We start from the raw sequence: 11684 nt of genomic DNA on the forward strand, positions 1-11684 counted from the left end.
GGAATCGTGGGATTGTTCAGGCTGGAAAAGACCTTCAAAGTCATCAAGTCCCACCCAGCCCCACCACCACGTTCATCACTAACCCAAGTGCCACAGCCACTTGTTTTTTGGGCACTGCCAGGGGTGGGGATCCACCCCTGCCCTGGCCAGCCTGTGCCAGTGCTTTATGACACTTTCCATAGAGAAATTTTCCTTAATATCCAATCTGAGCCTCTCCTGGAACTACTTGGGGCTGTTTCTCTCACCTCAGGAACGTGGGATTCCCCACAAGCAGCGAGAATCCCAAGGCTAAAACTGGGATTTGGGGCATCCCTGCTGGGCTGGGTGACCCCAAACCATCACCTGCACCTTGGAACCACCCCCCTCCTCAACAACCAGCTGCCAACACCTTGTCTGACAAACCCCCAGGGCTGAGGGGACCCCAAACAGCTGGAATGTCCCCAGCCTGGATGTGCCTGCACAGAAGGAGAGGAGAAAGGATTCCAGGTGGGGTCAGGAGATGGAGCTGCTGGGGCCCAGCTTGGAGGAGGGATGATGGGGGATCTGAAAGGTTTCTTAGCACAAAAGCCACATCCTGACTCCTGGTTTTGTCATTTTTGTGTCTTTTTTGAAAGACAAGAGCAATGACAAGAACATACTTGACTCAGACATTTGTTTCTCCTCCTGATAGGAAAAAAAAAAACCAGCATGGAAGGACCAGAATACACAAAGGGCTCACAATGACTGTGTGAACAACTCACAGTTCATCCCCCAGGTTTAGATATTACTGCAAACACCTCCCTGATTTACAACAAAATAAATGCCCAGCACATTTCCCTGCCCCTGGTGACCAAACTGGCCTTGCTTGATCTCCACGACTGGTTTGTCTCTAAACTGGGAATGTACAGTATTTATATATAAACATAATGATTTGTATTTTTGGCCTCTTTCTGGAAGAAAAAAAATGCTTAAATGTGATATGCAGAGATCCAAGTCTTCTCTACTAACACTTGTTTATGCAGGACTCTTAGAGAAATATTTGATCTTGTGCAATAATAAATGGCTGGATTTTTTGGAATATATTGAGCCTGATCCTTTTTACACTGAACACAATGGCTGGAAAATTGTTCTGCTCTATAATAAGATTGGAAATGCTCCTTTATATTACTACAGTTAATAGTTTTGCACTACTGATGTTGAAGAGATTCCCAGAATAAAGGGTTAAATGTTGCATTAACAATAACTGTGGTGGCTGTGCTTTAACCCCCTGCATTACATGGGTTTGAAACACGGGAGGAAAATGTGCTGCAATTAATTGTTCCAACCAACAGCACAGCAAGTGGAGGAGTAATTTGGGCTTAGAAACACCCTTCCATGTTTAACAGCATTCCAAAGGGGAAGGGAGGGGGACAGTTCACTCAGGGATGAGGCTGTTAAGCCTGCAGGCACTTGCAGAAGCTGCCTGGGGTTTGGGAATAGCCCTGGGTGCTGAGGTACACTCTGATTTGAAAATACAGCTTTCAAAATGGCTTTTTGAGTGAAGGCATTTGGAGAAAAATCTGTTTGGTTTGAATTCCTCCTGCACAGGAATGATGGATGTCCCTGTGCCTGCACAAAATCCCAACCCATCCTCTGCAACAAGTTAAAGCAAATCCCCTCCCTTATTTAAAGTTCAATCGATTTTAATAATAAATATTTAACCATCAACATAAACCAGGCAAACAGCTCTTGGCCCTGAGGAGATGACAATTTATTGCCAATAGGAATGGCAGCAGGAATTGACAATTTATTGCCAACAGGAAGGCAGGGAGAGCCCTGTATTGACAGGAGGCTCAGAGAAACCATCCCCAGGAAGCTCAGAGGATGCTCTGGCAGGAGCATCTTGCTCAGAGAAACCATCCCCAGGAAGCTCAGAGGATGCTCTGGCAGGACCATCTTGCTCTGGGAGCTGCCCTTGAAAAGCAGGGAATGAAACCCTCTTACTCAAGGAAATCCAGATGTGGATGTATAACTCAGGGTTCACCCTCACCAACCTCAGATTATACCAAATTTTACCTCAAAACCCCCCAAAAACAGAGCCTGGGGTGCACCTGCCCCACAGGTGCCAACGTGGACACTGCACATGCTGCAAAGTTCCCCAGCTCTGGGTCACTTTTTTCCATCATTTAATTCAAAACAAGCCAAAAAAATCGTTATTCCTGAGACATCCCAGGGCTGCAGTGTTTTATTCTGCACTGAGGTTTTTCATTTGGATTCATTTCATGGCAAACAGAAACGCTTCAAGACAAAAAGCTTTCATTTTTCACGTGGGAAATCCCCTCCCAGGAGCCCCCTGCTCGTTTTTCTGGTGCACAAGCACCAGAGGAAAAAATCCTCTCCCTCTTCATCTGCTTTTCCCTGGAGAGATGCAGATGTGCAGAGACATCTGAGGGTCTCTTTGCTCTTCCCAGGGATAATGAGGAGGGTTTTGCAGGGATGGATGGAGCTGTGGGGGCTGACAGCACCATCTCACCCCCATTAACGTCTTCAGGAGGGAAATTCCACTGGGGTTCAGTGGAAATAGGGTTGGTTTGTCAGCCTGGGGTTTGGTTTGTCCCACAGCTCCTCCTCAACAGCCATTTCTGGAATGGAATCTTCTCTCTCCCCACATCCCTGGAATTACACACACCCTGCAAAGGACTCCTGGTAATCCCCTTGCAATCCCTGGGCAGAAATGAACCCATTGGTTGTCCCTGTGGATGACACCTGTGTTCCAGGAGATGCTCCAGCATAATTTATCCTGAATTAATGACCATTTAGAGCAGCTGCAGGAGGGGTGGTGGCTGCAGGATCCGTGGCCAGGGTGGAGTAGGGAAAATGCAGCTCAGTCCACAGGGATCCAGCTCAACCCCTGACCCAGCAGCTCCTTCCCTTCAGGGTGATATCCCAACCCTGCCTCCTCGTGCTGGGCATGGAAACTGGTCCATTTTTTTACAGAAAGCTTGGTTTAGATGGGAATGTTGTTCGAGAAGCTTCCACAGCTGCAGTTTTCACAAAGCCTTTGGGGAAAACACTTGGGTTCTTTTCAGTTAAAAACAAAAAAAAAAAAAAAAAGAAAAAAAATTAAAAATCCACAAACATTAAATGCTTCAAAGAAATAATGATCAGAAGACTCTGTGGCTGCTGTAACCAGTCATCACCTCCAAGAAAAAGAGGAGAGAACATGTCATGTTCTGGGAGTTTCCTAACCCTAAACCTAACCCTAATCCCACCAGTATATCCAGAGAAAAATACCAGTCTGGTGAACAGAAACTGCAGTTTCTGGTCTGTATTTTCACAGAGGAACCAAGAAACCTGGTGGCAAATGTCAGTTCTCACCCCAGGTCCCTCTCAAACAAATCAGCCCTTTCCAGATGGCTGGGAGTGCCTCCCACCTCCCGAAATGGGACACCACCACCCCTCTGAGGTCACACTGACGCCTCCCTGACGTCCTCCTTCCTCTTTCCCGGGTTTCTGCATCCCTGGAGAGCTGCTGTGAGTTCCCAGCACTGCTCCCTGGGTGACAGGCAGTGAGAGATCCCACGTGCTGCTCCACAGCCTGGCAGGAGGAGGGGGAAGAAACAGAGGATGTCATGGATATCTCTGTTCCAGCAGCCATTTCAGTGCCAGGGAGCAGTGGAAGTTTAGATGACTAAGGGTGAAGCTTTCATTAATTCCTCTCACTGGTCATTAACTCTCCTCTGCAATTAATTCACTGTCCTGCCCGTGGCACTGCAGTGATGCTGGATTTTGGGCAAGGGGCTGGAGGGACAGGACAAGGGGGAATGGTTTTAAACTGAAACACAGTAGGTTTATATTGGACATTGGGAAGGAATTGGTGGCTGGGAGGGTGGGGAGGCCCTGGCACAGGTTGCCCAGAGAAGCTGTGGCTGCCCCTGGATCCCTGGAAGTGTCCAAGGCCAGGTTGGATGGGGCTTGGAGCAACCTGGGCTAGTGGAAGGTGTCCCTGCCCATGGCAGGGGGTGGCACTGGATGGGCTTTGAGGTCCCTTCCAACCCAAACCATGCTGGGATTCCAGGCAAAGACAGGGACACCAAAAAGATTTAAGACCCAGCAGGTCTTACATTTTAAACAGCACCTGCTTTTTGTTGTAGAATCATAAAATAATTCAGCTTGGAAGGGACCTCAAGAGGCCACCCAGGCCCTCACCCAGGAGTTACCAAAGTCAGACCTGTTCTCTTCTTTAATTCAGTGAGAACTTCTCCTGTTTCATGTTCAGGGGTTCACCCCTTTCTGTCTGTGAGGACCATGGGCGTGGTGGGCAGAACCTTTCAGGGAGTGTTTAAACCCACAGGGGGGTTTGCAGCACTCACATCTTGCTTTTCCACAGGGCACCACTGCCCTTGGTCAGAGAAGCCCCAAGATTCCCCAGGAGGGAACATCTGGGAGGTTCCTCATTATTTGCCAGGAAGTCTCCAAGGGGCACGAGGGGTGAGGAAGAAGGTCAGGACAAGGTGTGTTGTCCCACTTTCCCTCTCCAGATGGAAATCATGCTGGGTTTTTATATGTTCCTTGTCTTTCCAGGCCTTAACTTAGTTTGGGGCATGTTTAAATTAAGTCTAGGAAGAGCACAAGTCCATTTGAGAGCTTCCCATGGTTTTACCCTCCACCCACTGCAGGCAGCAAGGAGTCCTGACCCAGGAGCTGCTGTCAGGGAGAGCCTGTGACAGGAGCTGTGTTAGTCCCAGGGAGCCAGGGGCTGAGGAGACACCAGGACGTGGCTGCTGGGAGACATTTCTCCTCTTTGCTCTCAGTTGTTTGCAGCTTTGCCTCTCCCCTGCAGCTCCCAGGGCCTGTCTGAGAGACTCAGAGGTGTTCCCAGTGCAAGGAAAGGCTCATGGAATTCCCAGGACTGTTCTGCTAAAGCCTTGCAGCCCTCAGACATCCCCTCTATCCCTAAAACCCTCTTGCTCAGCATTTCTCCCTCAGCTCTTGCATTTTGCTCCAGCTGCTGCTCTGAGTGCAAATCCCTGGGCTTGGAGGGGACAGGGGAGCTCCCACTTGGCCTCCTGATGAATGACTGGGATGGATGGGAATCACTTGGAAGTCAGGAGTGGTTCTTGCTCTCCTCCAAACACAGTGCCAGGGAAGGCTGAGCCCTCAGCTGGCTCTGACACACAGAAATCCTTTGTCCTTCCCCATCCCTGGGCCTCCTCTCCCTCTGCTCTCCAGCTGCCTCTGGCACCCTGGCAGTGCCCATTTCTGCCCGTGTTTGCCTGGCCAAGAAGCAGCTCAAACCCAGAACCAAGCACAGGGCTTTTAAAAGAGCATTAAGGAGGATTTTTATCACTGGGCTGGTCAGGTCTTGAGTCTCAGCTTCTCAAATGTGCAGCACCAACGTCCCAAGTCAATGAGCTGCAGCCTCACTTCTGAAATTTCTGTCCCAGTTTCACCCTTTCAGTATTAAAGGATTTAAAATCAGGTTTGCCATGAAAAGACCTCACTGAAGTTCCCCAGCTTTCTCTCTGGTACATTTTTAAGTCCATTAACAATTCAAACCCAGGAAGATCTTTTTTGTGAATGTTCAGCCCAACTGGCATCCCCTCAGGAAACTTCCTGAATTTAAAGCATTATCCTCCCAGTTTGGGATAAATAAAGGGAATACAAAGGGGGAAGCACCACCACAAATCCTCAGGGGACAGAGAAACTTAGTCCAGAAAAACATGGAGTAGGATGAGGGTCTGCATTTCTCAAGGGCAGAGTTTGCATGTCAGCCAGATGTGTGACCCAGGAACAACCCATCTCAGTTTTTAGACACCAGTTGAGACACCCCCAGGGGCAAAACAACAACCCTGCACTCCCCCTGTGCCCACACACTGAATCCCAACAGCACCTCCAGGCTCCAGATATCACAACCCAGGCTGGGAAGGCCACACAAGGACCTGATCTCTTGGGAGAAAAACCACCTATTTGTGTAAAAGCCATCACAGAACTGCAGATCTCACTGTGGCAGCTCAGGTCCTGCTGCAAACTTTGGGAAAAGTCACAGTGCTCCAGAAAAATTGTTCAACAGGAAAGTCAAGTTTTCCCAAGTCTAGCAGCCACCATCATGATTGTTTATTTATTTTTTTTATTGAGGGAAGTGGAAGTTGTGTGATAAGAGTTGAGAATGGGCTAATTAAAAGCTATTCACTAATCACTGACCTCATGGATGCACTGGAAAGAATGGGGGAAAAAATATATCTATGGGAAAAGGCAGATAAATTGACAGAAACCTGTGTCTTAAAATAGCAACATTCACATGAGATCCTGTCCATTATGTGGTCCCTGTCTGTCAGGAGAATGTGGATTGAAAATAAATGAGTTCTATTGGAAATAAATGGACACGGCAGAGCAGGCCCGGGGGAAGTCATTGTGTTATCTGGGATGAATTGGAGGTGTGAGGAAGCCCAGTCCACACACTGCATTTAGCAAATGACCTCATGGGAACATGTTCAGCCACCAGAACACCCAGAACACCCCCCCCAGTGCCCCAGCCTGGCAGGACTGGGCTGCTGGGCATCATTTCTCGCCAAGGTGGCACCGAGATTTCCCACTCCCCTGCTGCTCATATTCCCAGTATCCACTCCCACCCTTCAGGATGGGTTTGAAAGGGTTTTCACAGGTTTTCTCCCACACCTTTGCTGTGCCACACACCAAATTATGCCCCAGGGCTCCCCTGCCATCGCCCAGGGGATGGAACAGCAAAGGACCACGAGCCACCCTAAGGATCCCAGGGAAGAGGCACTCCCAGAAAATCCCAGCAGTGACCAGCCACAGCTCTCCCAGGCTCAGAGACCTTCAAGTCACAAGGAGCAGCAGGAGCACAGCTCCTCCAGAAAATCCCCTCTGCCAGGTCCTCTCCAACCAGGACCTCCCGGGAGGAGCAGGGCAGGAAAAAAGGAGGGGATTTCCTTGGCTGCTGCTGTTTTCCTCCCAACACTTCCCTCCTCCAAGCACTCCAAGGGAATGGGGCTGCTAAAGCATGTCCTGCCTGTTTTCTCTTCCCCATTGCCCTGCCCACAGCAGAGCTCTGCATTATCTGATCTGCTGCTCTGTGGCAATGCCAGCACAGGGGCAGCACTGTCCTTTTGGGGGGGCTCTGCAGGAAAGCTCGGGGCACTCACTCCCCTGGGCACACCTGAACGTGAGGAAATGTCTCACAGGCACCATCCTGGGGAGGAACCAGGGAGTGGAGGGAAAGCCCAGCTCAAATCCTGGTGGTAAAAGCACCGACAGAGAATTTCAACAGGGAAGGGGAGGAGGAAGGAGGGGAAAGTCGAGTTTTCGAAGTGCCAGTTCCAGCTCCTGCTTCCCCACGAGGCAACAGCCCCGTGGGCTTTCTCCAGGGCCACCCTGCACCCCACACAGCCCTCCCTGCACCAAAAGCATGGCCCTGACTCCTCCAGCAGCACCTGATTGCACAGTTCCTGCCTTGGTGCAGCCTCCTGCTGCAAAGCTCCTGCCTCTTCTGCTCCCAGGGGCCTGAATTTGGGGAGTACAGACAAAAAACAACCCTTAGTTCTTCACCCTGTTGATGTATCACAGGAGTGCTCTGGGATTTACACCCTGTTTCCCTTCAGGAAACAAGGCAGGTGATGCTTCTCCTGTGGGTGCTGCAGCAGGATGGATGGGCTGCCACAGAGCCCCAGTGCAGCTGCAACAGGTTGGTGGTGATTAAATGCAAAATTCGTCCAGGACATGAGGTTCTGATTCAGCCTGGAGGCAGCTCAAAGACCTTTCCAGCTTCTCCCTGTGGAAAAACTTACTCATCCTTCAAGCAGACACTTTTTGCTGCCTCTTATCTCCGAGAGGTAAAATCTGGAAGGCAAAGCAGGATCATTGTGTCCCTGTTGAGTGATCCTGAGGGATTGCCTGGAGTCAGGGAGACTGAACCCCTGCCCCTGTTAGAGGTACAACAAGCAGTGTTGTCTTCTGGATCATCCAGGACCTGCTTTGCAGAATGGCCTGAAGTATTTCCCTGAATCCCTCCAGCACTTTGACAAAGACAAGCACTGTCAGTCCACATTCTAGCTGGCCCTGATCTGTTTTAACACATCATTTATTTGGCAGACAGGGAATGTTTGTCTTTCTGGAAACTACTGTGTCCCCCCGTGGAAAAAAGGCAATAAATCATTGTTTCAGGAGCAGCTGCCTCAAAAAACTAACTGGCCAGGGCTGACACCCCACTGTGTCCCAGGGGGGCTGCCAAGAGCTCCTGCCTTCTCTGAGAAAAGGACCTGCTTTTTTAAGGCCTGCAGATGTTTTGGAGGTGTTGTTTGCTCCCTGGCTTCCAGGTTTTTGCTTTTGGCTGGTGTTTATTGCCTCATTGGGAAGCCCAGGGGCAAAACAGCTCCTGCTCCCCACACCCTCACTCCAGGTAAGGGAGGTCTGTCCATCCTGTCGGGATCTGTCCTCACTCCCCAACTCTTCTGTCCCCTGGACTTCAGCACCTGTGTCTCCTTTTCCATCCCATTCTCCAGGTTTGGTCACACATGGCTTGTCTTTAGCAAGCCCCTCTCCTTGGGGCTTTGTTGACTCCTTCCCATGACCCACAGGACCCCCACGACCCCCACCCTCTGCTCAGACCTGCCCAGGGAGCAAAAACAAGGCAGTGCTTTGCCTGGGTATGCAGGGCAAGGCAGCAGGGTTATGCACAGGCAAAAACTGAGGCATAAAATGATCTGTTCCTGCTCAGAGGTTTAGAGGCAGCCCAGCCCAGGTGATGGCAGAGACTCTGGAGCAGGACTCAGTTGGACTCATTTGCTGTGAGATCCAGAAGCAGCAGAGACAGAAAATATTCCCTTCTCCTAAAAGCACACAAAGATCCTGCTGACAAACCCAACAAAGATCCTGCTGACAAACCAGACCAGCACAAAACCTGCCCTGGCCCCTGCAGGACTCAGGGCAGTGAGCAGAATGAGCAACATCACCCCCGGAGAAACAACCACTGAGAGCTGGAGCATTCCTGACTCCAGGAACACTGACACACACACACCCACCCCTCCCGACAGCTCAGTCAGTGCCAAGGGACTGGCCAGCGTGGCCTGAGGGCACAGTGTGACTTACCCAGTCCCCAGCACCCCCACATCTCAGCCAGGATGGGCTCAGACCCCCAGCCTGGGGGAGCAGCCCCCTCTGCAGCCCCCTCGCCTGCCCCAGCAGCACAGGGGGGCACCACTTCTTCCAGACAACCTCCTGATTCTTTTTATTTTACCCTGGCACTCTCTGCCAGCCCAGGCACCCAGGGCAGCCTGCACTGCCAGCAGGAGCTGGAACTGAGCAGTGTCTGCTTCCCTCAGGATGCTCAAGTACCCGGCTCGCTCCACCTCCCCCAGCCTCGGAGCAGACTGGGATCAGAGCTCAGCCTCATTTCTTTCCCTCTGCTTCTCCTCTTCTCCCCCTTCTCTCCAGCACAGCACCAGGCATTGCACAGCACCAGGGAGGTACCCAGATGCTGCCCACACTCCTCAGCAAACCAAGACTGATGAGCCACGAACAGCAGGAACAAGCAGAAAAATCTCCCCTTCCATAATTCCAGCACATCTCCAAACACCTGGGGCAGTACAGCTGGACACCACTCAGAACAGCCTCGAGTCCCTGCCCTTCTTGTTGGCCTCTTTCCAGCCCTTTCTGCTTCCTCCAGCTCCTGACAAAGCAAGAGACCCCCCAAGCCCCCCGTGGTGCTCAGCAGGACCCATCTCATGCCCTGCCCTGACACCAAAGAGCCACCTGAGTGCCACGGGCCTCATGCAGGATGGAGGCTGGACCTGCTGCAGCCCCTTGCAGGTGTGGCCCCACAAAACCCCCCTGTTAAGACTCCAACAAACAAACTTCAGCTCAACAGGCTGCTCCTGCTCCTCCTCTGCCACGCCAGAGCCTGGCAGCCGCTCGCCCACCGCGCCGTGCCCACGTGGCTTAGCCAGCGACCTCCAGCACCACCCTGGCCCTGCAACACCACCATCCACACACGCCCAGAGAAGAGGAAAAGCAGAGTGCCTGCTCCCACTCACAGTTTTGAAGTCCTCGTGGTTGCACTCCTGCCCTTTGAACTTGCAGTACAGCATCATATCCTTCAGGTCGTGGCCCACCCGCGCCAGGAACTCCTGCATGCTGAACACCTTGGGCTTGTAGTGCTTGAAGTTGGCCTTCTCCTGGAGGATGGCCAGCACGGCGGGGTCGGCCAGGTGGGGGTTGGGGATCTGCAGGTTGACGTCGAGCAGGGCCAGCAGCTCCCCGGCGTGGTACAGGTCGTTGGTGGTGAGGCGGGAGAAGCGGAACTCGTTGAGGTTGCAGATGGTGACGGCGGGGAACACCAGGCTGTTGGCCACCACCTCGTCCACTTTGGTCACGTGCTGGTAGGAGAAGTAGAAAGCCACCCTGTCCGAGCTCTCCACCAGGAGCAGCCCCAGCGAGCCCACAAAGGCCAAGGTCCAGAGCAGGCGCCGGACGGTCACCGGGCCGTAGACGAAGACGTGGCGGAGCCCGTGGAGCGTGGTGGTGTTGGCAAAGATCTGGAGGCTGGAGGGCTGCAGGCTGCCCATGCTGTCCTCACTGGTGCTGTCCTTCAGATCCATGGCTAAGTTAAAGCCTGGCACTGCTTTTTGGGTCAGTCTGCAGCTCGAACTGGGAGCTGGATCTCTCCTCTCTCCCAAGAAATCAAAGCCTTCAAGGGGCGGGCAAGAGGAGGGGAGTGAGAGCAGCTGCCGCCAGTTTATCCCACGATCGCGGCAGCGGCTTCGTCGGGGTAAATATTTATATAAAATCCATTCAAACTCTCGCTCTCGATTTCCTCGGTGCGATAAGGAGGGCTGGTTTTATTTAGGGAGACACCAAGGTGATGTGGAAGAGATGTGGGTGGGCAGCGAGAGCGGAGCCAATGGCAATAAAGTCCTCCCCCTGCACACACACACACGCACACACGGCCGAGGGGAGAGGAGATTAAGCGAGCGAACGAGTTTAAAACAAGGCGAGGCAGCTCTCGGGCTGTTAACTAGTGCGGAAAGCCGAGGATGCTGCTTCCCGGAGCTGATGGCTCCAGACCCACCGGGTGATGCTCCCCGAGCTCCGGCAATGGGAGCTGCAGCATTCAGGCGTCTCTCCTCCTCCTCCTCCTCCTCCCCACCCCTCCATTTTGGGCAGAAAATACCACCCCAGAAACCCACCCTGTGCCGCCGGTGTCATTTGTGTTTCTCTCGGGGAAAGGTGGGCAGATAATCCAGGGGGAGAGGGAAAGGGGAAGGGAAAGGCTAAAAAAATAAAAGGAGAGAGGGGGAAATGCTGCTCAGCTCCCTGCACACACACACACACAGGGGAGAAAGCAGCGGAATGAAGCCTCTTCTCCATCACTCGGCAGCTCAGAGCGAAAATCAGGCAGGGCGAGACTCGGTGGGGCTGCAGCATCTCTGATGTTCTCTCCGTGCCTCTGAGCTTCCCTGCCCTGCGGGGCTCGGCGGGAGAAGCGCTGGAGCCCTGACTCACACCCGGATCCCGAGCCCCAGGCAGGGCGGGGAGGGGGGCTGCGATCGCACCCCCCCAGCTCCAGCCTCGGGGGGGATGAATCTGGACGTGGCTGTGCCTCGGGGGTTCGGGGGGAGCTGTGCCGAGCGGGTCCTGCACCCCCCGGGCTCAACCCACCGCCCGGGCTCAGCCCGGCGAGGCTGGGCAGGCTCGGAGCCAGCAGGAGC

The 11684-nt window shown here is 52.7% G+C and overlaps 1 protein-coding gene across 1 annotated transcript in view; it reads right to left on the minus strand.

Moving 5' to 3' along the window:
- Positions 1-10767, minus strand: part of LOC103757833 (acid-sensing ion channel 2) — a 374103-nt gene extending 363336 nt beyond the window's left edge. The window contains exon 1 of the mRNA XM_029964494.1: positions 10011-10767. Within this exon, the coding sequence (XP_029820354.1) occupies positions 10011-10574 (564 nt within the window). The 5' untranslated portion in view covers positions 10575-10767. The remainder of the gene's footprint in view (positions 1-10010) is intronic.
- Between the last annotated feature and the right edge of the window lie 917 nt (positions 10768-11684).

This window comes from Manacus vitellinus, unplaced genomic scaffold (assembly GCF_001715985.3).
Source record: "Manacus vitellinus isolate BGI_N305 unplaced genomic scaffold, ASM171598v3 scaffold_72_pilon, whole genome shotgun sequence".
In the NCBI taxonomy this organism is placed as follows: Eukaryota; Metazoa; Chordata; class Aves; order Passeriformes; family Pipridae; genus Manacus; species Manacus vitellinus.